Genomic DNA, 27,854 nt, shown 5'->3' on the forward strand with positions numbered 1-27,854 from the left:
TCTCTGGACTTCTTTTTGGTAGAATCTGGCCAAGGAGCAGATAAAGACAACTGAAGTGAGGAGTTAAGTAGGTTAGAAAACTAAAAGGAGCTGAACTTATTATCCTGAGGCTTATTTTGTATATTTCCATGGAGTAGAAGGGGTCAAAGGTGGAAATAACAGAAAAGCAGAGGTGTAGCCTAAAGAAAAACTTAGTTACAGGTATGTATTTGTAGCTGCCATAGTTCATACTTGGTTTGAGAGCTGAGCTGGACCGAGAAGCCTTCTATCACCCTCCGCTTCTCCTGGATCCTAACCTTTTAAGAATAACCCCTCCTTGTGTGTGTGTGTGTGTGTGTGTGTGTGTGTGATGGAGTTTTGCTCTTGTTGCCCAGGCTGAGTGTAATGGCGCGATCTCGGCTCATTGCAACCTCCACCTCCCGGGTTCAAGCTGTTCTCCTGCCTCAGCCTCCCAAGTATCTGGGATTACAGGCACGAGCCACCGTGCCCGGCTAATTTTGTATTTTTAGTAAAGATGGGGTTTCTCCATGTTGGTCAGGCTGGTCTTGAACTCCAACATGAGTTCGAGAGGTTAGTCCGCCTGCCTCAGCCTCCCAAAGTGCTGGGATTACAGGCATGAGCCACAGCACCCGGCCAGGATAACCCCTCTTAACAGTCACGACCAGCCTCAAGAGAGCTTTGGGGAGATGGCCTGGGCAGGAGGAGAAGGCAGGTCCAACCCAACAGGGCCTGGAACTATGTAATTGCCAATGACGGCCACTAGGTGGCAAAACAGTTCTAGGCACAGCTGTTTCCAGAGGGGAGCGGGGAAAGGAAAAAAGGGGGATCTGCCCAGAGGTGAAGTCTGTAGGAAATTCCAGGAAAGCCAGAGTCCTGACGGTTAAATGCCAAAGGCCCTCCTGTCCTCAAGCGGCCTGGATACTTACACGAGCTGCAGGTACTTGAAGGTAGACAGCTGTCCCGGAACCAGCGTGAACTGGTTCCCGTCCAAATAGCTGTAGAGAGAACACAGCCGCGTTAGTGCCCATCTCCACCTCTGGTGGTGCCCCACACTGGGGACAGCCTTCCCTGCAGCCAGGGACTTCTCTCTCATTTCCTCTCCTCCACATAGGCCACACGATGGGCCCAGAATTGCTTATAGGAGGAGAAAATACGTACATTGTTGAAGCCATTTGGGAAGGTGCCACCCAAAGGACTTGGTAAAAAGCCAAGAGTCACATGGCCTCTCTTGGTTCCCTTCTCACTTCCCTTCTCACCCTCCCAGCCTCCTCCTTGTCCATGGACACTCCCTGAGCACCTACCTTCCCCTCCCTGCTCTACTCTTTTCCTGGCCAAATAGATCTGATTTGCATGTTACTGGGCCCTGCCAGCTCCCTGCTGGCATGGGCTGTGAAGCGGATTCACAGCCAGACTGCCCAATCAGTTTCCCTCATTCCGTCAGCACCCCTCTGCCTTCCTGCCTTCCAGGCTCTGTGCCCTGATGTCACTTCTCCACCTCGCTCTGCAGCCAGTGCCACCGTGGCTCTCTCACGACCTCCTTTCATTGCACTGTCATGCCACCCGCCGACTGTACACTACCACCCATGCCCGGGCTCCTGTTGCAGTCTCTTCTGTCTGTTCTCTGCACCTGAGACCTCGCTTCTGGCCTCCACTCTACTCACTGCTATCCAAGTCACTGTCCTTAAAACCAAGCCCACCGAAATCCTCCTAAGCCCTAAGATTCCCAAGGTTCCCATTTCTACAGGATAGAGCTTGGGATTCAAGATGCTCTGAACCTCCCGCTCTTCCCTTCATCGTTGACCATTCATGCCTCCAGCCTGAAGGTTGCTAAGCAGTGGCCCAATGCCAGGTGCTGAGCCAAGCTAGACTCTGGCACAGGAACCCCCTGTACCCCCAATAACTACAGCCTGCAGGACAGCTCTCCCCCACTTCCCAAAAGCCCCAGAGAGGAGCAAAGCAGGGCTGTGCTCACCCTTACCCCTCACTCTGCATCATACAAACTGACTTCCCACCCATCTCATTTGATCCTCGAAGCAGCCCTTGTCCATATACTCAAGTAGTCCCATTTCAAAACTGAGGTTTAGAGAAGTTAAAAGATTTTCGCAAGCTCTGAACTTCAGCATCTTCAGTCAAAGAAGGTAGGCTACTCCACCCATCCCATTATTCTCAGGGCTGCTAGGAGGCTCCAAGGAGAAAACAAGGACTCATGAGGTCTATAGGACACTAACTCTGAGGGAGAAAACAGGGTGAAGATGGGGCAGGCCGGGCCCAGGAAAAGGCCCATAGTGGTTGATGTGCTTGTGAAGAAAAGGCCAGCCTTGCTGGTAATGCAGGAAACAACAGATGAAAGCTTCATCCCTGGTCCTGGGAGTAGGGGAGAAAAGCTCAGCTTTGGAGGCCTGGAGGGATCAACCCAAGAGCACAGGAAGAGGTCAGAGGTCAGGAGCTGGCCAGAGCCTTTCATCGGGAGGTGTCTGCTGAAGTGGTCCCAGGTCTCCATCCCTGTTTGTCAAATGCATCTATGTCCAATCCTGCACATGCGCTCAGATACCAAATACCAATCAGCCAGGATTTCAGCACCGCCATACTCAGTGCTGACCCAGGGAAGCAAGAAGGCCACCTTCTCACATTGTCAATGGGAGTGCAAAGGAAACAGATTTTCTTGGAAGACCATCAGGCAAAAGGCAGCAAGAGTCCTGAAAACGTACCGCTCTTTGACTGGCGATTTCAGTGAAGGGGTGTTAGCATTGGTTCTATTTATGACAGTAAAAAAAATTGGAAACAACTTAAATATGCAACAAAAGGGGGTTTGTTATCTGGATCATAGTAGATTCCTGTGAAGAACATTACACTGCTGGTACAAAAATCACATTTGTAAGTCTTCATGACACAGGAGCGTGACACAATGATAGGTGGGAAAGCAATGTTTTCCTTGTTTTAAAGGCAGAGCTTAAAGGGAGGAAGCACTCGCTGCCATGTGGTATCAGGTGACTGCAGAGGGGGAATCGAAGAGAAGCTCAAAGCCTTCCTGGAGGCAGTGTTTTCTGCAAAGCCCAAACTCCAGCTCCTAGTCAGCTAATGCCTGCCCTGGGTCACCTCCTCCTCCCACTGCCAGGCCCCAGCCCCTCAGGAAATGTCCCCGCTGTCCCCATCCGGTGGACCCCCATGAAGGGGGCAAGGCCTTGAGCTACTCACAGTTCTGTGACATTCTTGGGAATGCCCTTGGGCAGGGCCCGCAGGTGCTTGTTGCTGCATCGGACCACAGTGTCCAGGCAGGCACACTCCTGTGGGCACTGCGGGCGCGGCAGGCAGCCCCCCTCCTCCTGGCCTAGGGAAGAAGGCACAAAGTCCCTGTCAGGAAGGGGGACGAGCCGCTGTAGGGCCTCCTATAGTCGGGGCCATGCTCTGGGGTCTCTCAGAACAGAAGACCCTTCTGACACTACCTCTGCCATCAGCAAGTCTCTGCACCACACCTCCCCCCGAGCCACCACCACCACTAGGAATGAAGCCCCCAGAGCAGTTTTGAGGTTAAAATAGGTCTTGAGTTGATCTCTTTCTCCTGAAACTCAAAGTGGACCTTGTCGAAGTAGGGCAGGACGATGGCCCGCACACCATCCCATCCCTGGAGTGCCGGCTACTCCGGGCACTGGATCGACATTGTCTCCTCAACAGTGCAGTCAGGGGTGCAGCCTTGCCCCTAGAATGCAGGCACGAGGAGGACGGAGAGCTGGGCCTCTTTTCTCCTCTTTTTTCATTGATAGATCCCAGTGCCTAGTGCAGTGCCTGGCACGCAGCAGCCCTCAAAACACATGAGTTGAGCGAATGAATGAACAAGTGGATAAATTTCCATTTTACTGAGCTCTGGAGACGTTAGGCAACTTGCTTGACTCATAAAGTTGGTCCAAGGCAATGCAGAGTCTGAGCCCAGGTCTGGCTGAAGCTAAATCTGAGCCCTCAATACCACACCATCCCTTCATTGATTCATTCATCTATTCAATAAATCTGCGCCTTCCTTTCTGCTGACTGGGTGTCCGAGAGATGATAATATCACCACGGTCAGAGTTCTTGAGGACACTAGGATGCTGGTAGCACATGCTCCCCAGTGACAGTGACCATCAGTTATGCAGGCCCCACATGATAAGGGTGAAGTCACTGAGTCCTCAGAACAGCTCTCTAGTGAATATGTTACTATCAGCCCATTGGAGCAATGAGGAAACGAAGGACAGAGTGGTTCAGAAACTTGCCCCAGCCTGGAGCAAGCAGCCTGCCTCCAGCACCTGCTCCATTGGCCACCAGGTTCTCAGCAGCAACATCTTAGAAATATTCACATCCTTTCACCTCTAGGAAGCTGTTCTAGCGGGGAGTGGAATATATATGTAGGGAGCATCTAGAAGGGTGCTCCTGGCAGCACAATGCATTGAAGTGGGACTGGGGAGGTTGTCTGAATGCCCAGCAGCAGTGGCTGCTTACATCAATTGTGGTGCCTTCCAGATAGCGGTTTTCACAGGTTCCCCTGCAAGATCCTTTGTGTGCCACACTCGTGCACATGAGCACACAGCAAATATCTGGAAAACCACATAGCAAATGTCGACAGGAGTTATCCAGAGTTGGGGCATGGGGGCTGGGGGGGTAGTGGGCACATCAGTAATTTTTTTTTTTTGAAACAGATTCTCATTCTGTTGCCCAGGCTGGAGTGCAATGGTACAGTCTCAGCTCACTGCAGCCTCCACCTCCCGAATTCTAAAGATTCTCCTGCCTCAGCCTCCCAAGTAGCTGGGCCTACAGGCATGCGCCACCATGCCTGGCTAATTTTTGTAGTTTTAGTAGAGAGAGGGTTTCACCATGTTGGCCAAACTGGTCTTGAACTCCTGACCTCAGGGATCTGCCCACCTCAGCCTCCCAAAGTGCTGGAATTACAGGCATGAGCCTCCAAACCTGGCCTGTCAGTAACTTTTTTTAATCCTCCTTCTGGTTGTCCTTGGTTGTTGTTGTTTTTAAGGAATGAGGATGCATTTCTTTTGTAATAATGATAAAAGGAAACTGTATCTTGGAAAAAATAATGCTTCCAAAGGATAGTTAATGGCATGAGAAAATGCCCCAAATACATAGTTAGGTTTTAAACAAATCAGAATTTTGTAAAAAGACTTGCAAGCTATTATTGTATGACTTAATAAAAGATATTATGTAAATAGTAGTCTTTTTTTAATTTTAAAAGTCGGAAGCAAAAGTATTCTTAGAAAATTCATTACTTTTGTTTAGAAAAATACCCTGATGGTGTTTCTTGGGGTGAAAGTCAAAGCTCCCCACTGCCACGTGGCCTGGCCGGGCCAGCTGAGGGTGGAGCTGCCGCCGGGAGTAGGCTACTGGGGGCGGCGGGTAGAGGGCAAGAAAGAGAGAGACCAGGGAGAAGGGAGGCAACTTAGCACCCAGAAGCGGAGAAGGGGGCTGGAAGCTGAGGTCAGCCAGGGAGAAATTCCCTGCGGCAGGGTGCTGAGAGATGCTAAGGACAGGATGGCTGCACTGAGAAAAATCTGCTTCCTACAGCCATCTTCTGTGCTTGGTGCTGTGGGGAAAAATGAGGGATGGGGCTACCCTGAGAAGTCCCAGGAAACAGGGCATTGGAGCAGACTGACTAGGGTTTCCTACATACAGGGGAGGGGGATTTGAAAGGGTTCCATTGCATATTAAGATAAGGTGACCCCATGAGTCTAGAGCACTTAGGGACAGTAAAAAGGCAGGTCTGAGTTCACCAAAATTACAGAAAGAAACTACACTAAAACAGGAACTGTTTTCTCTGAGTGATAGGATAAGAGGTAAAGTTTATTTCCTTCTTTTATCCGTATTTTCCCATTTTTTAAGGATAGGAACTTTATTGCTCTTACAACCACACAAAGACACCACCAGGCAGGGGCATCTCCTCGCCTCTCCTGAAAACAGGGTCCCCCCTCCCCACCAAACCTCTCCCCTCAAGGGCATGCCAGGGGGTGCTGCCTGTCCACCCCATCTTCCTAACCTGCCCCACCCCACTGGTTGGACCCAGGGCTCCCTCTGCCTCGCCACCGGGGGGCCACGAATTACCTTCCTCACACCTGAAGTCAGGGAAGGCCACGTCCTGCAGGGGAATCTGCCGCAAGAAGTCAGGGTTCTGGCATCGCGGGTTCCCCGTCACGATCTTGCGCTTCCGTAGCCAGCCTCCCAGCCAGGCCAGCTGGCAGTTGCAGTTGAAAGGGTTGGCCAGGAGGTTCCTGGAAGAGGCAGGCCAGGCGACCATGGAGAAACTCTGCCCCTCTCAGAGGTCCCAGCAAACCCCTCTTGTCCACCACAGCTACACGGCCACACGGCACTGTCTCCCAGACCACCACCCGTCACCAAGAGGACCGGCTCTCAGGACCGGAGGGAGACCTCGAAATGTGGAACCCACATTTCAGCAAACCACGAAGACCCAGCACCCCCGGGGTGAGCGCTTTCAAAGGGGCTGCCTGAGAGGACCACACCCTTGGGACAGTTGCTTCCAGAGCCCCCGCCCGCCTGTCCTGGAGGCCGAACTCACAGCGTGGAGAGGGACTGGAGGGTGTCAAAGGCCCCTGGGGACACGGTGGTGATCTGGTTGTCGTAGAGCGAGAGGAGCCGGACGTTGCGCAGGCCCGTGAAGCTGTCGTTGTGGATGCAGCTGATGCGGTTGTTCCGCAGCATCCTGGGGAGGAGCGGGGGAGGGGAAGGGGGCCCTTGCAGGCCAGCCAGCCGTCCACCTGGGCCACGCAGCTTCAGCCACCCTGGCTCGTTCACAGCTCTCCTCCACAGACCCCGAGCCGCAGAGCCAGGAACCCGCGCCAGTCAGGCCCCGGCCAGGTGAGGCGAGTTCTACACACCTGTGCCCACTCCAGACACCTGCCCTGCCTCTGAGAAGCCTCGAGGCTCTGTCTCCCTCTCTCGCTGCCATTGTCCCGGCCCCCATGCTGGCCTCACCTCCATGCCCTGGGTGACCAGAGTTCCTGCCCGTCTTTAGGCCACGCTCCATATCAGTGCCCAGGAGACTTCCTAAAACCTAATCCATCATATCACTCTCCAGCTTCAAGTCCACTAACGGCCTCCAAACTGCCCACAGAGTCATGCTGAAACTCCTTACTCTGATCTGAGACCATGTCCACCCAGACCCGGACCATCTCAGCCCTGGCACCTGCCTGCCTCCCCAGAGATGGACCAGCCCTCAGCCTGCTACACCGCTGTGACAGTTTTCTAGAATACTCTTTTTCCTCATCTACATCTGGGAAAACTGCTGCTCATCTTCAAAAACCCAGCCCAAGCCTGATGCAGTGACTCATGCCTGTAAAACCAGCACTTTGGGAGGCCAAGGATTACTTGAAACCAGGAGTTTGAGACCGGCCTGGGCAATATAGTGAGACCTGCTCTCTACAAAAAAATGTAAAACTTAGCCAGGCATGGTGGTGTGCACTTGTAGTCCCAGCTGCTTGGGAGGTTGAGGTAGGAGGATCTCTTGAGCCCAGGAGTTCAAGGTTACAGTAAGCTATGATGGCATGACAGCACCCCAGCTGCCTGGGAAACAGAGCAAGACCCTGTCTCCCTAAACAACAACAACAATAACAACAAAAACTCAGCTCAATTCCACTCCCCAACCAAAAGCAAAAACAAAAAACAAGCCAACACAGAATAGCCAGCTCACAAAAGAAATTAAAATGGTTTACCAACATTCACAAAAATGTTCAATGTTACTACTAATCAAAGACATTTAAGCAATATTGATTTTTTGCCTGCCAAATTGAAAAAGAATGAAAAATATAATAATAATAATGACGTTCAGGATCTGTGACAGTCTGAGTGACTGGGCACTTCCACACACTGGCAGGAGATGCCTTTGTACCCCCCTGGAAGTGCATTTGGTGAGATGTATCAAAATCCCTAAAACGACACTTCATGTTTTCACCAGACTACTCCATCTTTAGGAATTCCTAACAAGAGTATCATCATGCATTATCCATGAACTTCACAATAAAGATATTGTCACAGAATGAATGTGTTCCCCTCCAATCCCTATGTTGAAGTCCTAATCCCCAGTGTGATGGGATTAGGATGTGGGGGGGTCTTTGGGAGGTGATGAGGTCATAAGGGTGGAGCCCTCATGAACGGAGTTAGTGCCCTTATCAAGGAGATCCCAGAGAGCTCTCTTGCCCTCTTTCTACCATGTGAGGACACAATGAGAAGTCAGAAGTCTGCAACGCAGAAGAAGGCCCTCACCAGAACCCGTCCATGATGGCACCCTGGTCTCAGACTTCCAGCCTTTAGAACTTCTGTTGTCTATAAAACTCCCATCTGTGGCACTTTATTATAGCAGCCTGAACTCACTAAGGCAGGTATCACTACAACACTGCTTATAAAAAACAAAATAGAAACAGCCTACTTTGCCAATAATTATATAATACCTGGTCATTCAAATTGATGCAGAATACTTTTTTTGTATTAGGAATTAAATGTGGAATGGAAAAAAATTTTAATATGTAATAGTGCTCATATTAAGTTTAAGGAAAAAGCAAGTTACTAAATAAAATGTACTATTCCATTAGAATATTTCTGTATGCATGCATGTATGCATGTATGTATGTGTGTGCACATGTATGCATATGCAGGTTTAGAGATATGTAAAAGACTGGAAAGACAGTTGTTTATACCAACAATTAACAGTGGTCATTTCTGGATAGTGATGGAGTATGGGCCCTTCTCTTCTCCTCTGTCCTATCTTCCTTGGAAAGAATGCAGCTGACTAGACAGCCCCCACGCCCACATTTAAGGAATACTAGGTAAGCTTAAAGAAAAATGAGGCAGCCTGTAGGAACAGCCTGGAAAGATGGCAAAGCTATATTCACAGGTGAAAACAGCAAGCTGCAAAACATAGTGCATAATAAAATTTGCTTTTTGTAAAATAAAGGAACAAAAATCCACAGGGAGTCCCGTCACACATTCATCTACTTCTAAAATTTCCATGATATGTGCTCAGAGACAAATCTACATCCTGCTGCAGATTTGGGACTTATACCCGGGCAAGTGGCTTCCTAGAGCTGTGGTGTCCAATATGGTAGCCACTAGCCACATGTAGCTATTTAGATTTAAATGCATTAAAATAAAATGAAATTCAAAATTCCGTGCCTCAGTAGCACTAGCCACATTTCAACTGCTCCACAGCCACATGAGGTGGCTGGTCTGGACAGCATAGACATGAAACATTTCCATCTCTGTGGGAGATCCGATGGACTGCCCTGTCTATGGGACGTGCTGCACACCCACAGGATCATCTGAAGAGCCAGCTCTGCTGGGGCAGATGGATGGGGTGTCCTGCATCATGGAGGAGTGGGTGACCCCAGGATCCCACTGAGCTCCAGATTTTGGTCAGCTCAGGCTGGGCTGGGGGTTATGGGATCCCAGCATCTCAGGGACAGTGCAACATCGCTGCTCCCCCATCTACACCCCTAAGTCACCCTGGCAAGGTCATCCAGCCCCTCCTGCCTGCAGTAGTGCCAGCCACTCCTGAACTCATGCTGTGCTCTTGCAGCCTGACCAGAGGGCAATGGGAAGGGACCTCTAGGAGGGCCCACATGTCTCCATCCCTTGATGCCAACCAGGCGTCGGCCCCATGCCCCAGGGTACAAGAGAACAGGCCTCACCAGAGAGTCACCAACACTTGATTACCTGTCCCAACGCAGTCAGGATCCTCAGTTCTCCCCATCTGCCTGCGAGCTGGGCCCAGGGGAGGGGCCCCTCCAGCCTCTCTCTTCCTTTCCCTTGGCTTCACCTACCTCCTGCAGCTGGCCCACCCTGCTCCCCAGCCCTGCACACTCACAGGGTCCTCAAGCCATCCAGACCCCGGAACATGCCGCTCCGGATGGACTCCAGCTGGTTGGCAGTCAGGTGCAGCTCACTCACAGAGGCTGCGCCCTCGAAGGCCCCATCTTCAATTTCTGACACCTTATTGTTGCTCAGGTTGCTGGGAGAAGAGGTGAGGGGGAGGATTACACATGGCCAGCACCCAGGAGCTCAGGCCCCTCCCTTCCTGCAGGCAACACCCCCATGCACAGAGCCCTGGCCCCCACAGTGGGAGCTGCCCCCACCCTGGCATTTCCCTTCTCCATCCCCGGCCAGCATCCCAACAGACGCCTTCTCGCCAACAGGTAACTCACATTTTCTTCAGATGTGTCAGTTTTTTAAACATCCCAGTGGCCTCCAGGATGGAAATCTCATTGTTATTCAATCGCCTGTAAGAGGCAAGAATGAACTTGCACGTTCACAAATGATAGACATTTCAAATCCCTTCCAAACTGAGAATATTTGGGACTCAAACAGAGAAGACTCCCGGAAGAATGTATCTGGCAAAGCAAACTGATCCTATTGAAAGGAAGGCTGGGCCTAGCACTGGGAGAGGATATGAATGGGGATATTTTTAACATTAAAAATGCCACGAAAAATTTACAGACGTAAATGACAGATGCTTGCAGGCATCTATGCACATAGACATATGTGTACACAAATTCATATTTTTAGATAGAGGAATAAAAATAACAAAGGGTTTTGGAATCATGCCCCCAGAAGAAGACAAACGCATCGTTGAGAAAAGCCATCCCTGATTCAGGCTGGTGACCTGCCCTGAGTGCCAGAGACTGGCATCTGCTTTTGAGGGGTGAGGGGGGCTGTAAATGAAGCAGAGGGCAGCCGGGATGGGGTTTCTTCCTGCCCAAGCCAGCAGCTGGCATGTCCTGAGCCAAAGGCTCTAGTGGTTCAGCCCCAGACAGGGCTGGACCAAGAAAATCCTGGAGTAGGCCAAGGAGGGTTAGTGGTAGCTAGAGACAGGGGAGGGCTGGCGGGGGCGGGGACCCTCACAGTTCGGCCGTGGACTGGGGGATGCGCTCAGGGATTTTGGTGAGCTTCAGGCTGGAGCACTCCACCACGCTGGCCTCACAGCGGCACTTGTGGGGACAGATCACGTCACTGTTGCACTCGCTGTTCAGCTGGTAATCCTCTGTGCCTGCCATGAGAGGGTGGGGGCAGGGGCTGAGGGGCCCAGGGCAGGCTCCCAGCAGTCTGTGCCAACCAAGGCCCCCAGCCTGCCCACCCACTGCCACCACTCCCACCAGGCTGGCCTTGGCTCCCCCCACTCTCTTACCTGGAATGAAGTACTGCTCTTTAGCTGGGGAGAGAAGCAGAAATACCACAATGCAGGAATCAGCCAGGACCTGCAGTAACAGCCCAGGCCCCAGCCCCACTGCTCAGCTGAAGGCACCCCAGACAGGGCTGAGGAGCCCATCTACCCAGTCCCTGTGTGCAGAAGGGTGAGCTACACAGCACGCATGTTCCTTGCCCAGGCTGACGCTGGGGGTGTCGCATCCAATTAAACCTCTTGGAAGGAGTGCCAAAACCATCAAGCTCTCGCTTGCAATGGCACACGGTGGGGACTGTGCTAACTTTACAGGTAGGGATGGGGTACAGGTGGCGTCAGGTCCTTGACCAGGATCTAGGCTCAGAAGCTGCCCCACACTGTCCCCAGCCAGATGCCATGTGGACTACAATTGCTAAGGCTGTTTCTGCATCCCAAAGCCTGGAGGAGGCTCCTATCTCACCAAGGAGGGTTCCCAGGCCTCCTGAGTGTCTTAAAAGACTTGACAACAAAGGCATAAGAGAGAACTGGCTGAAAGCGGAGGAACCTGAGTCCTCCCTCTGGGACCTTCAGCAAGCCTTGCTTCTTCCCTAGGCCTCAATAAAATGAAGTGAGACTGAACTACCATTCAGATCAAGTCTAGAATTTTGGGCCCACACCCTCCAGCCTGGATTCACAGTAATGAAAGACACCTTTGTGGGAGCCATCCAGGAAACATCAGGGGGTCCCTGAGCAGGCTGAAGACAGACAGACAAGCAGACAGGTAGGCAGGCAGGCTGGTAGGGAGGCAGGTAGGTGAACAGGTGGGCAGGCGGGCAGGTATGCAGGTGGACAGGAGGCAGGTGGGCAGGTGGGCAGGCAGGCAGGTACCTGAGCACCGGAACTTCTTGCTCTTGATCTGCCCGATGCGTTTGTTGGAGAGGCGCCGGGGACTGGCACAGCGGGCCCCACTTGTCTCAATGGGATTGGTGCGCAGGAAGTCTGCCAGCCACTTGAGGTTACAGTCGCAAATGAAAGGGTTCTGGGCCAGGTGCCTGTCCAAAGCAGGCAGATCAGCTATGAGAAACAAGGGCTGCAAACCCATGCTGACCTCCACCTGGACAGGGCCTTGTTGTGGCTGGGGCCAAGGAGGCTGCCTGTGGCCTGGAGCCTAGGGTTGGCCACAGCGGGAAAGGGAGAGTGGGCTGAACCCCCAGGGTGCAGCCCATCAGCTCTGGAGCGGTCCTGCCAGCGCACTACAGGGGAAAAGTCTCTGCCACCCGGAGCTTCCTGCTGTCCCTGTCCTACTCCCCATCAAGCCTCATTCTGCCCCCTCTCTTTCCACTCACCTTTCCCTCCCTCTGCCCTGCGACATTTCACAAGCATGAGCGGAGACAGGAAGGACCCAGAGACTGCCCAGAGCACCCCTGGCCTTTCACAGGCAAGGAAGCCAAGGCCCAGAGAAGTTAACAAAACCCAGGACTGCAGGTGCCCAGGCCGTAGCCTCTGACCCTCCCCAGTGGCCATGGGTCCTGGTTTGTCCCCTTTCCTTCAGACTCAGGTAGCAGCCTGTCTCCTATAGGGAGTGCTGGGGCCAGGGTGGCAAGGCCTGCTGGAGTCCCTGGGCTTTACAGGGAGTCACCAACCCCACCCCAGACCACAGGAGTGACCTCTCCTTGACCATTTAACAGCTGTCTCTCAACACAAAGAAAACTCAGAAACCATGACTGAGCAGCCCCTTCCTGGGGAATCACTCCGATTCTCTTGCAGGCTGCCTGTGTTGTCAGCAGGGTAAACCTGGGGATGGTAGCAGGGAGCAGATGGCCGTGATGTGTGCAACCCCATGCTGGCATATGCCCATAGGCGGGCTCCAACAAACAGTGGGTTCAGACCAGCCACCTCTGAGCCACCACAGCACTGGGCATGCCCTGCTCATGGCTGTCCAAACCGAGGCAGCCTGGGAAGAGCATTCCTACACCTGTCCTGGCTCTGGACAATCGCTTGAACCTGGGAGGCAGAGGTTGCGGTGAGCTGAGATTGCGCCACTGCGCTCCAGCCTGGGCAACAAGAGCAAAACTCCGTCTCAAATTAAAAAAAAAAAGAAAGAAAAAGAAAAAGAAAACGAAGTACGGGGAGACAGAGCAGCGGGCCAACTCAAAGGGACTTGCCCTGCCATGCCACTTTTCCTCCATCTAAGTGCCATCAGTTCAGGCCATCTGACTTACTGGTCTCAGCCCAGGCCCCTGCAAGGGGCTGCAGAACTCTCCAAGCAGAAGAGTAAACCCTTGCCCAGGGTCTGTGCCCAGCTCAGCTCAGACCTTGGCGGTGCTCTCTGCCATCCACACCTCCTGGGCTCTGCCCTCCGGCCCCCGGTTGGAAACTGGGTCCCCGCCACCTCTCCTTTGCAGTGTCCTTCCCTATTTCCCACCTGAGTTCTTGCTCCTCTCAGCTCCACCAGGTGGACCAGGCCCCTCCTACCTCTTCTGCATCAAGCTCAACATTTATTTCCCCTATTAAACTTTCAGTTTCCACAGACAGGGTGTGTTTGCTGATATCCTGGAGGCAGAGTTTGTAGCTAATTTAAAACATACCAGGATTTAAGGACTGCTTATGACTCCTCCCCAGCTGCCCATCCACATCTGCCTGTGACTTAGTGCCCCAGCCCCTGCCTGAACCACTTGCTTCCCTTTATTACCATCTTGGCAGAAAATTGTGCAAAGTCAATCTAATTGTGTTGTTTAGGCATGTATTAAAATACTCAAGGTGTGTGGCGTAGAATATCTCCTTCTTAAAAACAGGCTGTGCCAAAAACAACCTATAAAACTTGAACCACCCACAGAGACAGGTGGCTTCTGTGTAAACTTTAGTATTTTATACAAATTAGAATTTTTAACAGTTTCAAAGGGCAGGAAGCTGGAAAGGGAAAACACTCAGGAGGAAGAAAAAAAATCCATTTGGGAAAAAATAACTGTTAAAGGAACACCCAAAAATGTGCTGCATATGTGGCCATGCAGCTGCCTCTGTGAACAGTTCTGGCAGCGGAAGGAAAGGAAGAGAGGACTAATTCTCAGTGTCTTTCTAGATATATGCATTAAGGAGTCACAGCTAAAAATCTGTGGAGGCAGAGGCTCAAAATCATTAGTCATTAGGGAAATGCAAATTAAAACCACGATGAGATACTACTTCATACCCACTAGGATGGCTAGAATCAACATGCAAAAAAAAAAAAAAAAAAAAGACAATACCAAGTGTTGGTGAGGATGAGAATGAGAGAAATTTGGAGCCCTCATAATACACCACTGGTGGGAATGCAAAATGGTACAGCCACTTTGGAAAACACTGGCAATTTCTTTAAAAAAGTTATACAGGAATTTACTATATGAACCAGAAATTCCAAAAGAAATGAAAATGTTGGCCAGACGCGGTGGCTCATGCCTGTAATCCCAGCACTTTGGGAGGCTGAGGCGGGTGGATCATGAGGTTAGGAGTTCAAGATCAGCCTGGACAAGATGGTAAAACCCTGTCTCTACTAAAAATGCCAAAAAAAATTAGCCAGGTGTGGTGGTGAGCACCTGTAATCCCAGCTACTCAGGAGGCTGAGGCAGAGAATTGCTTTAACCCAAGAGGTGGAGGATGCAGTGAGCCAAGATTGCGCCACTGCACTCCAGCCTGGGCGACAGAGCGAAATTCCATCTCAAAAAAACAAAAAAGAAATGAAAATGTTGGTTCACACAAAGATTTGTCAGTGAATATTCATAGCAGCATTGTTCATAATGTCCCTAAGGTGGAAACCGCCCCAAATGTCCATCACCTGGAATGGACAAGCAAATTGTGGTCTATTTACACAACGGAAAAATTATTTGGCGATCAAAAGGAACAAAGTACTGATACATGCCACAGTATGAATGAGCCTCAAAAACATTATGCTAAAGAAAGAAGTCAGTCACAAAAGATGACACATTGTATGATTCCTTTTTTTTTTTTTTTTTTTTGGAGTCAGGGTCTCAGGCTGTCACCCAGCCTAAGTGCAGTAGTACAATCAGCTCACTGCATCCTTGAACTTCTGGGCTCAAGGAATCCTCCCATCTCAGCCTCTTGAGTACTTGGGACCACAGGTACAAACCACCACACCTGGCTAATTTTTAAGAATTTTGTGTAGAGATGGGGATTTCACTATGTTGCCCAGGCTAGCCTCAAACTCCTGGCCTCAGGTGATCTGCCCACCTCAGCCTCCCAAAGACTGGGATTACAGGTGTGAGCCACTGCACCTGGACTGCACGATTCCATTTTTATGAAATGTCCAGAAAAGGCAGTCTACAGAGAAAGGAAATAGATCAGTGATGGCCAGTGGCTGAGTCTGGAAATGGGGACAAGGGATTTTGAAGGCAAGGTGATGGAAATGTTCTAAAGTTGAATCATAGTGATAGTTGAACTCTGGAAATTTACTAAAAATCATTGAATTGTATACTTAGAACAGGTGAATTTTAGTATGTAAGTTATACCTCAATAGGGCTATTTCTTTTTTTTTTAAATGTTAAATCTCTTGGGGCAAGTAAAACTGCAGCAAAATCAACAGTGTTACACAGGAACTCAGCCACAGATCTTGGAGCTACAGACAAATCAAATATGATTTGGTAAATTTAAATCTGCTCAGGTTTAATAAAATAAGACTCAGTCAAGAAGCTGAACCACTTGAGGTTCAATAATATTACTTGATTAGTACCTTGGATTTATATTTCTTTTATTCTTGTTCCAAATTGTAGTCGTTAACATCTAATAGATGTGCATGAAAGTTCAGTGTTGCTTTACAGCCTTCAATAATGAGTTCTGTTCTTACAGAAAAAGCACAATTAAAGGGGAAGCTAAGTAATTTCTCGGTGATGGTGAAGAGATGCCTGAGATCAAATTCCTGTTTTACCGAATGTTCTGCAACATTGGGTGTGTCACATAACCTCCCTCAATCTTTGTTTTAGGTAAAATCAGGATGATAGCACCTATCTTCATAGCATCTCTGTTAAGTATTAAGATAATACATGCAAATAACAATGGCTCACATGAGTCTCTCACTCCATTCCCCATCCCCAAGGTTTTCCTGTGTGTGGGTCCCTGGCCAGTAAATCTCCTTAGCATGTTTCTTTCAGACATTCTGCCAGCTGCTTCAAATAGTCCACCTTGCCAGTGTCTCCCTGTACCCTCTAATTTCACATACTTGGCAAAGTTTCCCCATGGGGCTTCCTCTTCATCTCCCTGGCTATAAGTAAATTAATTAGCAGGAGTTGGGCTGCAGGCGAATTTGTGGACTTTAATGAGTTTGTCTTTGTGGCTGACATCTCTGGTGATGTGCAGAGTCCCCAGGGGTCCCGAGCTGTACCTTTTACTCAGCCTGTTTGGAACCTATCCCAATACCCCAAGTAGATGTTATCTGATGATTGAGCACTGCCTGGCACAGACAGGGGCAGGGATGACAGTGACAACAACGGACACAGTTATATTAATAATTAATGCTCATTAAATGCACACCACAGGACCCACAAGTCAGCACATCCCGTCTTATTGCAGGCTCAGAATTAAAGATGTAGAATGAGAGGACCATTTATGTGCCTAAGTGTAACCACACAGCAGATGAGAATTTTCCTTACGTGGAAACGTTCCAGTTAAATATAAGTATTCTGTTTTAAAGCATAGTCGCAACTGCATTAGAAATGAAAAAAGAATGTTAGAATTCTGATATGGTTTGGATGTTCGTCCCCACCAGATCTCATGTAATCCCCAGTGTTGGAGGTAGGGCCTGATGGGAGGTGTTCAGATCGGTGTTCGGTGTTCAGTTGAATTTGTATCAGTCTGCTTTTGTGTTTCTATAAAGGAATACCTGAGACTAGGTAATTTATAAAGAAAAGAGGTTTACTGGGCTGACAGTTCTGTGGGCTGGACAAGTATGGCACCAACATCCACTCGGCTTCTGGTGAGGCCTCAGGAAGCTTACAATCATGGGAGAAGGCAAAGCAAGGTTAGGCATGACAGTGGATCCTTCGTGACTGGCTTGGTGCTGCCCTCGTGATAATGAGTAAATTCTTACTCTGAGTTCATGCAAGATCTGGTTATTTAAAAGAGCATGGCACTCCCTCTCCTTCTCTTGCTCCTTCTCTTGTCATGTGACATGCCTACCCTTGCTTCACCTTCCGCCATGATGGTAAGCTTCCTGAGGCCTTACCAGAAGCCAAGCAGATGTTGGTGCCATATGTGTATACCCCACAGAACTGTCAGCCAAGTAAACCTCTTTTCTTTATAAATTACCTAGTCTCTGGTATTCCTTTATAGTAACACAAAAACAGACTGATACAAATTCAAAATCACCATTTCAGGATTGCTAATGAATTAATGGATTCAAGCACTGAGATCAATGGCTGTTTTTATTACAAAAGGGAGGCAGCCAGACATCTGACTGCCTCCTGATGGGAAGTCCACAATCCCATCTATAAAGTCATCTTGCCAAATAAATCAATCAAAACTGAACCTGACCAAGCTCCTAGATCCAATTTTCAATCTGCAGGACACAGAGGGGACAGAGGAACACGTGAAACTACACCACAGGGATGCAATCAAAAAAGTGTAGACCCTACAGAACCAATGATGCAGTGTCTTCAACAAATGAATTACAAGGAAAAGGAAAATGAAGAGGACACATAGATTAAAAGCAACTTAAGAGGTACATCAACCAACATAAACCAACATCAGCCAATTATATTGCACAAGCTTTATTTAAATCCTGATGTGGTGGCTAACATCTGTAATCCCAGCTCTTTGGGAGGCCGAGGCGGGTGGATCATGAGGTCAGGAGTTTGAGACCAGCCTGGCCAACAGATGAAACTCCATCTCTATTAAAGATACAAAAAATTAGCTGGGCGTGGTGGCGGGCACCTGTAATCCCTGCTACTTTGGAGACTGAGGCAGGAGAATCACTTGAATCCGGGAGGTGGAGGTTGCAGTGAGCTGAGATTGTGCCATTGCACTGCAGCCTAGGTGACAGAGCGAGACTCTGGCTCAAAAAGCAAACAACAAAAACAAACAAACAAAAGAATTGCATAACATGCAAGAGACACTTGGAAATTTGAACACTAATTAGATACTCAATGATATTAAGGAATTAATTGTACAGCATTGGAAGCTGGGTGATGAAAAATAGTACTTTTTTTTTTTTTTTTTTTTTTTTTGAAACAAGATCTCTCTGTTGCCCAGGTGGGAGTGCAGGGGGTGTGACCACAGCTCACTGCAGCCTGAACCTCCTAGGCTTAAGCAATCATCCTACTTTAGCCTCTCAGGTAGCTGGGACTACAGGTGTGTGCCATCACACCTGGCTACCTTTTTTAAAAAAGTTCTTGTGGAGATGGGGTGCCCAGCCATGTTACCCAAGCTGGTATTGAACTCCTGCGCAATCCTCCTGCCTTGGCCTCCCAGAGTATTGGGATTACAGGCATGAGCCACCATGCCTGGTCCACTGTATTACTCTTAATCTGCTTATAATTTTCCACAATAAAATATTACAATCAAGTACCAGATTTACTGCTCTCTAATTTTTTATTCACAGTCACCATTGTCATTACTGTATTTCATCTGATTTGACATTATGAATTGTAAGAGGCACTACTATTTTTTGTACTATCAATAAAAAACAAAATGCTGCCAACTAAGTGATGTACCACTGATTATAACATGCATCCCAGTTTCAGAGCTGTTAATGTGGAAACAACGTGTGTCTTAGAATCAATGTGATATATTATCATCATCATCACCATCAATATTATTGTTAGCTAAAGCCAGCATTTATCAAGCACTTGTAATGAGCTAAGCTTCGTACAAACATCCTCTTTAATCTCATAACAACCCTATGGGAAGGCGTCCCCATCTTACGGATAAATAAAAATGAGGCCCAGAGAAACTGCCCAGAGTCACACAGCCAATAAGAGGCCTAGGTGGACTTTGAACCCAGGATGGTCTAACCCAGGTCTGTGTCCTTCCTCTGTAAGAGGCCACCCCCAGTGAGCCCAGCAGCCCAGAGCCAGACAACTGCCTGTCCCTGGAGGCTGCAACCTCCCCCAGGCCCGCCTGCTGGGAGGGGAGAAGAAGAAGGCATCAGGGCACTCACAGAGTCTGGATGGCCCGCAGGGAGGTGAAAGTGCCCTTGGCGAGGCTCTGGATCTTGTTGTCATACAGGGAGAGCAGCGAGAGGTTCTGCAGGTCCTGGAAGGCATCAGGCCGGATGCAGTTGATCTTGTTGGCATTCAGGAGCCTGTGGGCAGGGCCAGGACCAAGTGGTGAGGAGAGAGGCTTGACATGAGACCCATCTCACGTCCTGGGCACCTTCTTTGGCCCCGGCCTGCGTTATTACAGGGAGGAGCCCACAGGAGCAGGCCTTCTCCATGCACAGGGACATCTCGGTCAACCCACTCTTCTCTCTTTCCCAGAACTGCTCGAGATGCCCTGTGGGATTCTGGGAAAGCAGAGAGCCACCTTGCAAAGGCATTTTGGTTGGAGGGGGGGCTCCTCCTCCTTCCCAGAGGTCCACTGGGTTCCCCAGACAGCTGAGTTGGAACATTTGTGTTCTGTGCCTCTTGAGCCCTGGGAGAAAATCCTTGCCTGAAAGTTCACGGTTCAAGGAGGCCGAGCTGGCCTGGGTGCCCCCCTGCAGGAGAAAGCTCTGTCTCCAGACACATCGAGCTCCTCAGGAGCATGGGCTGAGTCTCAGAAGCCTCTCTGCTTTGGCATCCTGTGACCAGCTGTGCAGCTGCCTCTACCTCCCTCTCTAGCCTCTACAGAGCCCTGGAGACTTTCTCAGCCCTAGTGGGTCTGCCTGTCTTCCAAGCTCACTGTCTCAATTGAGTTTCATACCCCAAAGAGGCCCAAAGGGACAGTCTAGCAGGCCAGAGGAATGCTGGCCCTTCCCTGGGTCCCACCCAAGACACCCAGGATTCATTCTTACAGGAGCTGTAGGGTGTATAAGCCTCCAAACACACCGCGGGGGAGGTCTGTGATCTTGTTTCCATAGAGGACCCTGGAGAAAAGGCAGCAGAGAGGAGAGTTATAGAGGACAGCCCACCAGGGCGATAACACAGCTCTGCAGATGGCCCCAGCTCAACAGTGCTGCCCCTAAGCCATTTACATGAAGCACATCCTAATGGTGTATATTTGTTATAGCAACTTGTCCACCACCCTCACACATGGACCCCACAGAAGGCTGCAAAGGGGTGCTTCCTGGGAAATTCATCTGGTCTAGAATCCAAAAGGAGATTGTTGAGAGAAGAGAAAACCCCATGGGCAAGAATAACTAACATATTTTCAGAGAGTTACAGGAAAAAATAGAATGCCAGACGGCACATGTAGTGTGAGATCCGGATGGTGGGACTTCAAGCATTTTTTTAATATACTTTAGCATTCTCAAAGTTTTCTGCATTGAGCATGAATTCCATGTATAGATTTTTACAAAAAACAAAAGTTCAAAAAAAACACATGTAGACATGGGTGGGTTCGGGGGGACAGTGAAAGCATCCAGGAGGTTTGGGGAGGAGGGTCGTATGCCATTCCCAATATCATAATTGGACCCCACAAGCTACCCTCATAAATGTTCAAGCTGAGTAAAAAATGCTGGGTACTTCTTCAAACGTGGCTTCGAGATCATTCCTGGAGCGGGGCACAGCAACAGCAAAGGCCCTGCAGGGGAGCTGTGTGCGCCTGTCCTGTGTGGACAGGTGACAGGGCCAATGTGGCTGGAATGGAGGAAACAAATGGGGCGGTAGCTTGGGCTTTACCCAACCAGCATCAGGAAGTCATTGAGACAGCATCAGATTCCCATTTCAGAAACACCCCTCAAGCTGCTGGGTGGGAAATGGAGCAGAGGGGGCAGGAACTGAAGCAGGGAGGCAAGATCAGGGATGGCCGAGATAGACAGTGTTGGTGGGGTGTACTGGAATCATCCATGTTCCTATATGCAGGGAGGAGGCTGTGACCAGGTACCCATGAACAACAGAAAACCACTTGATTGGGTTCTTCACTTTTTACCTCTTTAGACTGCCATGTTCCAACTTAGGAGAGCTTTATTCACTTCTCAGAGGAAGGACCCTGCATTTTGGCAGGCCACTTTCAGAATCTGGTCTCCTCAGCCAATGACAACGATCCCTCACCAGGCTGTCATGTACAGCTGTGTAGGGTGTATACTGCACAACTTCAGGGGTGCCATTCACAATTAGCCCCACCCTCTACTTGGACTCTGCTCCAAGAAAAGATGGCATGCACAGAAGGCACTGAGCTGGCAGGCTCCCACACTCCCCGGGGGAGTTCCATTCTGTTGTACTTGCCAGGCCTCTAGTCTATGCCAAGCACGTGTCCTGGGCTGCCAAGGAGCAGGTGAAAACACTCATCCCCTAGAGTAACAAATGGCCCCTCCTACAGGGAACTCGCCCAACTCCAGGGCACCCTGAGTGTGCTCTCTGTACAGACAAAGTGCTGTAGGACCTCGGGGAGTGAGGCACTCGGTGAGTGGGAGATGGGGGTGCTTCACTACCTTTTGTATGCTCTATTGACAGACTTCCCCAGTAGAGCCCGAAGGAAGGGAAATACTGGAAGGAGGAGCGGGCAAATACTGTCCAAGCAGTACCCACCACATCTTGGGATTCATCACATTTGGGATAAAAGATAGCAAAGTGTGGCAGATGTTATAACTGGAGCTGGTGCTCACTGGCCCTGCAGTGACCGCAGAGGCCTCAGGAGCACAGTACACTGGGCTTCGGTGGGGGGACAGGGCCAAGATGGTTGTGCAAAGAATGCTGGGAAAATCCTCACCGTGGCAGGGAGTGCATCCCAGTTGCCAGGGGCAACAGCTCTGCCTAGCTTCTCCACACTTCTCCCGCTCCCAGCATCAGAGGGTCCACCAGTGAGGAAGAGGGAGCTGGAACAGCAAACCCTTTGCAGCCAAAGGATGACCCACTGAGGCTGGGGTGGGCAGGGACTGTGTGGAGGGGGGCATAGTCCTGCTCCTCCTTCTGCATCCACCAGGGCCCTGGGCCCTGCCAGCCTCCTCAGGGGATGCCCTGGGCCGCTGAGGAAGCCTTGGCACTGCTACTCACAGTGAGTTCAGGGAGCGGAGGCCCTGGAAGGCGTCAGGCGCAATCTCAGCAATCTGATTGTTGCTCAGGTCTCTGCAAAGTGAGCAGAAGGAGAGGGGCATCTGAATCCCTCAATGGCCACTGAGCCCTGCCCAGTTCCCTCCACCTCCTAGATGCCACGGAAGCAGGGCGGAGTGCTTTGAAATGACAATAGTGAGAGGACAGATCTTTCCTCCATTTGAAAAGCCCATGGCCGCTATTTCCCTGTGCACTCTGAGGGCTGGGCAGGAGGGGGCACTCCAACTTGGGAAGTTATGGACAAAGCTTTCCCATGCATCCTAGCAGTCTCCTGGCCCCTCCCATCCTTAATTGCTCCTATTGGTACCCAAGCTGAAATGGGAGGATGACAAGCAGCTCCCGTCACAGGCCAGGCTCAGACTCAGCACTCCCTTCAGGCCTCATGATAGCCCTGCAAGGAGGTCCCTGCATCACAGCCAAGCAGCCTGAAGGGCAGGAATGCCAGGTGACTGGCTCAGAGCCACTCAGCTGCGGGATGCTGAGTTAGGGCCTGCCCCAGGGCTGTGGGGCCACCCAGGATCCCCATCAGCCTTGTACCAGATCCCCAGGAAGCAGCGGGAGGCACTCACATCCTCCGTAGCTTTCTGTAGGGTGAGAAGGCTCCAGGGGGGATGGACTTGATGCCATTGAGCTCCAGGCGTCTGCGGAGAGAAAACAGAGGGGAAGCACAAGGGCCTAGGTCAGCCCAGCCGTGGGTGTTATCTGCTGGGCTCATCCACCCTGAACAAGCCTTTGGCCCCTCCTGCCCCTGTTCCCTTCCCCCTTCCAGAAGTTGAAGTCTGGGGTAAGGACACTGGAACAGACAGAGAGAATGCTGACTTGAGTTCCATTATCCTAGGCGTTTGTAACTGAAAGGGGCCCACAAATGATGCTGAGAACCCGACTCTAGCAGACTCACACCGCTGGGTGGGACCACAGACGGACACTCCCTCCCTAGCCCTGCAGAGTTTCCCAGTCCTGGACACGAAGCTCAGCCCAGCAGGGGCAACCTGTGTATTCTCCATGGTCACTGAGGGGCCTTGGGGCAAGCCCTGAGGCAGCGCCTACTCCAGCTCTTCACTGGCCCTCCAGAGCCAGGCCAGCCGAGCGGCTGCACCCCAGCATCTGCCCTGCCCTGTACTCACATCTCCGTCATGGTCTCCGGCAGGTTGGCCGGGATGGCAGTGAGACCTTTGCCACGACAGTCCACGATGCCATTGCTGCAGGTGCACATGGCCGGGCAGGAGCCGGAGGACAGGGTGCAGGTGGGCACGCGCCCCGCTTCCCCCTGGCCTGCAGAAACAGGGAGGTGTGGCCTCAGGCTGTCGTGCATCAGCACCTCCCTTGAGCCCAGATACAGACTGATGGATGGGACAGGGTGCACACTGCAGTTTCTCTGGATGAGGATGAACCAGAGGGGATCACTAATGAAATAAGATTCTGGAGTTTGGTATAACTCTGTTGGCACCTGGCACACAGTAGGTTCTTGTCAGATGTTTGCTGAACTTGAATCTGAACTGAACTGCACTGGTGTGTGATTCATACACTAAGAAATCCTTGCCCAGAATTCTGAAACTCTGGATTCTAGTCCAAGTCACTTAACACTTCTGAGCCTGAGTTGCCTCATCTGTCATATGAAGGTGATAATGACTGTTTCCTAAACACTCAAGCACTTACTCTATGCCACATTCTATAATAAGTGTAGTACATGCAGTATTGCACTTAAACTTAAGAGGAGCCTATTACTGTTGCCATTCTACAGCTGAGAAAACAGAGTCCTCGATATTAATTAATTTGTAGAAATTCCACAGCTAATAAGTGGTAAAACCAGGATCCAGCTCAGTGTCTAAAATAAGAGCCTTTGAAAAACTGGAGGTACAATTTATACAAAGTGCTCTTTCTGAAGCATGTAGCTGGTGGAACCACTACCTAGACATAGAACATTTCCATTACCCAAGAAGATCCCTCCTGCCCCTTCCCTAAAGTAACCACTATTCTGAGATCTATCACGAAAGATTTGTCCTGCTCGTTTATGAACTTCACATAAATGAAACAGTAGTTTCTCTTGTGTCTGGCTTTTTTCGCTTAATATACAATCTTTGAGATTCACCATGTTGCTGTGTGTATCAGTAGTTTGTTCTTTTTCATTGCTGAGTAGTATTCCATTATATGGATATGTCATAATTAGTTGGTGGACATTCAGGTTGTCTCCAATTTGGGGCTATTATGGAAAAGGCTGTCTTTAACATTTTTGGACATTTTTGCAGAAAAAAATGCACACACCTAGCAGGAGTGGCAGGGTCACAGGGTGGACAGACGTTGAGCCTTAGTGGATCCTGCTACACAGTCCTGCAGAGTGGTTGAGCCAATTGATACCCCCACCAACATTCTAACTTCGAATATTTTCCATGGCTGCCCCAAAGGGTGGGCACCAGAACCAAACGAGACAAAGCTACATGGATTCCTGGCATATTGTGACAGTGGCCTTCAAAGGAAAAGGGTTGCCAGGCCGATCAGACTCCAGAGGAGAAACTAATGTCTGAAAACAGAAACCACAGTCTTCCAAATGCAAAGGAAAAGGTCTCATTTCAAAATAAAAATTGTCCATAGAAACCACAATCTTCCAAATGCAAAGGAAAAGGTTTCATTTCAAAATAAAAATCGTCCAAGTGATTTACCGATTCCCATTCCTAAAAACTGTGGCAGCTGCAATGATGCAGAGGCAGTCCTGGCTCACACATGAGACATACCCACATGTACACACTCACGTTTTCGCACACAGGCACACACACACTCATACACACATCTGCACGCACACACACACACACAGCAGTGCTGAGCATATTGGTGTTCAAGCCCAGCCATTGCTCTGGGTGTCTGCCAGTGCAGTGGAGGAGGTGACAGCCACAACCAAGAGCCTCATACTGAGGAGGGGAGGTTGTGCCTAGGAGATGCTTTCCTTCAGAGCTCTGTGTGGCTGGCAGGCCCAGTCCACGGGTTTGGGAGAAACAGTCAGCCTCTAAATCCTCTGTCACAAATCTGAGAACTGTCCATTCATTCAACAAGCATTTCCTGTGCCAAGCAAAGTGCTGAGGATGCGCCAGAAACACAATGCGGGACCTCATGTAGGATCACAGAAGGCTCCCTGGGCCCTGCAGGGTGAGGAGGAGTCGGCAGGCAACAAGGAAGGAAGGGTGTGCCCAGCAGGGGAGCAGCCTGTGAGGTCAGGGCTGGGGGCACCTGCACCAGGAAGGGGCAGAGGCAGGCACAGCTGGGGAAGCTGCAGGCAGCTGGAGGCAGGGGAGGCGGCGCTGACCCTGGCCAGGCTTGCAGAGCCTGAGGGCAGTTCAGACTCTCGACACAGTGCTGACGGCCAGGTGAGTACACGAGCAGTGACCGCCCAGACTTGTGGGTTCTTTTTGGTCTTCTGGCTGCAGTATGGACATCAAAGGGGCCAGGGAGGACGTGGGCAACCAGCTATCACAGAACCCCAGGGGGAAGGTGAAAGGGCGTGGGCTTTGAGGCCCACCTCTTTTGGAGCCAAGTTTAGAGGGCCCAATTCAATGACTTGTCTAGGCAGCAGAGGTGAGGCGATCAGAGGAGGGAGAAGGGGGTGATAGCAGGGGCAAGGAGCCCAGAGGACATCGGTGGAGGCACTGAGTAGGCCAAAAAGAGTATGAGGTGGAACCAAGGAGGTGGTGAGTGGACGAGGCAGTGAGGGGACAGGAGGGAAAAGGAGAGGAGGCAAGAAGTGACACGCAGAGACAAAGGCCATGGTGAGAATGGGAGGTGATAGATGGGGCAGGAGGGGCAGACAGTGGGGTCAGGAGGTGATGGGTGGGGCCAGGTGATGGGCCGGGTCAGGAGGTGATGGGCAGGCCAGGTATTAATGTCGAGATTAGGGGTGGGAACAAGAGGCAGGGTAGGAGGCACTGGACAGTTGAGAGCCCAGCAGGGGCCTGCACCCACCTGAGCAGCTGAACTCACTCTTCTGGACCTCTGCCACATTGAGGCCACGCAGGCTGGCTGGGCCCGAGCACTGGGTGAACAACCCGATGGTTGGCCGCTGCCTCAGCCACTGTGAGAGCCAGGCCAGGTGGCAGTCGCAAAACAGGTGGTTGGAGTGCAGGCGGCTGCAAGAGGACAGGGTGGCTCACAACCCATTTGGAGCCCCCAGCCCAGCCAGATTGTGGGAACCCCCAACCTCAGGCAGGTGGCTGCCCCTGGTGCTGTGTTCAAGCCAAACACAGTCTACATTTAGTCAAGTAGGCAGCTCAACTCCAACCCGGGGATTATCCACAGCCCCATGGAGATCCTGCTGCTGTCCCTCCCCTCCCACATGCTCTGGGCACAGCTGTGCCCAGCAAAGCCCAGGTCATCGCACTGACCTCGCACAGGCTCACTGCCCCAAACTGCCTGGCTCATTTTCAAGCACAAAAACAAATCATTTGTTTTCCAAAGAAAAATCAAATTAAGTGGCACTGGATGCCCTGCAATTATATAACTCCTTCCACCTCCGACTGCATGGAGTCCCCAGCCTGGGCTGGCCTCTGGGGGTCTGAGGGAGAATGAGCTCCATGACCTGTCTGCAGAACCTTCGCCTCCTGCCCCACCCACCCCGAGCATCAGCCGGGCTTGGATGCCCTGCTCCCCGCTGCCCCAGCTGACTCACAAGGTCCGTAACTTGGGCATGTGGTTGAAGCTGGACACGGGGATGGTGGTGATATTGTTGTTGTTCAGGGTCCTAAATGGGAAAAACCAGAGTCATTTAGCACCTGCCCAACAGATGATGTGGGACAGGGCTGCCCTGCTAACGAACGGGGAAGCTCTCAACCTTAAAGTGGACCAGCACGGGGCTGGACGTGGAGGGGCTAAGCCAAAGAGCATGAGGCATATCCCACCCCACAGGAAAGCTCTGAGCTGGGACGGTGACTGTGAGCCGACGGACCATAGACTCCAAGGCTGGTAGGATGGAGACATGGAGCAGGGCGGGTGATGGGACATGTCCCAGGCTTGGGTTGGCTTGGAAGAAAGGGCGGGGTTTGGATAGGCGGGGGGGAAAGGGGGAAGCATTCCAGGCCAAGTGCCAGAAACCCTTGGGTTTCATCCTGAGCAGGTTACATTGGGACACACTGCCTGCTGCAGGCATGACCCCATGAGTGCTTGTCCTCCCCTCCTCTGAGTGCTTCTAGGAGGGCAGGTTTCCCCCTTCCTGTCTCCCTGACGCCCGCTGCCCAGGCTGTGGCACTTGGCACCCGCATAGCAGGGCCCTCCACACCCCTCCTTCCTTGCCCATGCTTTACTTACAGCACCTCCAGCCCCCGCAGAGCACGGAACGCCCCTTCCTCAATGCAGTTGATCTGGTTCTTGTCCAGCTGTCTGTGAAGGAAACGAAGGTTGTAGAGAGAAGGGCACATTGCCTAGAGTAAGGGTGTCCAAACATTGTGACCACGTGCTGCATTCATTCAAAAGAAGCATCCCTCTAGTTGTTTGTTACGTGTATATGTGTCAATCCAAATAGTAAATGTTAGTAAAAACTTAACTTTTTTTTCTAATTTTCAATT

General features: G+C 50.8%; 1 protein-coding gene across 2 annotated transcripts in view; it reads right to left on the reverse strand.

Moving 5' to 3' along the window:
- Positions 1-27,854, reverse strand: part of SLIT1 (slit guidance ligand 1) — a 185,844-nt gene that overhangs the window by 35,837 nt on the left and 122,153 nt on the right. For both annotated transcript variants that reach the window (XM_007963730.3, XM_073019223.1), the window contains 17 exons: positions 27,598-27,669; positions 26,963-27,034; positions 26,260-26,423; positions 23,436-23,583; positions 22,881-22,952; positions 22,255-22,326; positions 20,115-20,186; positions 19,281-19,424; positions 12,029-12,192; positions 11,168-11,191; positions 10,885-11,029; positions 10,188-10,262; positions 9,851-9,994; positions 6,551-6,694; positions 6,079-6,245; positions 3,196-3,328; positions 927-995 (listed from right to left, as the gene is read on the reverse strand). In XM_007963730.3, coding sequence (XP_007961921.3) covers positions 927-995; positions 3,196-3,328; positions 6,079-6,245; positions 6,551-6,694; positions 9,851-9,994; positions 10,188-10,262; positions 10,885-11,029; positions 11,168-11,191; positions 12,029-12,192; positions 19,281-19,424; positions 20,115-20,186; positions 22,255-22,326; positions 22,881-22,952; positions 23,436-23,583; positions 26,260-26,423; positions 26,963-27,034; positions 27,598-27,669 — 1,881 coding nt within the window. The remainder of the gene's footprint in view (positions 1-926; positions 996-3,195; positions 3,329-6,078; positions 6,246-6,550; positions 6,695-9,850; positions 9,995-10,187; positions 10,263-10,884; positions 11,030-11,167; positions 11,192-12,028; positions 12,193-19,280; positions 19,425-20,114; positions 20,187-22,254; positions 22,327-22,880; positions 22,953-23,435; positions 23,584-26,259; positions 26,424-26,962; positions 27,035-27,597; positions 27,670-27,854) is intronic.

This window comes from Chlorocebus sabaeus, chromosome 9 (genome assembly GCF_047675955.1).
Source record: "Chlorocebus sabaeus isolate Y175 chromosome 9, mChlSab1.0.hap1, whole genome shotgun sequence".
Classification (NCBI taxonomy): Eukaryota; Metazoa; Chordata; class Mammalia; order Primates; family Cercopithecidae; genus Chlorocebus; species Chlorocebus sabaeus.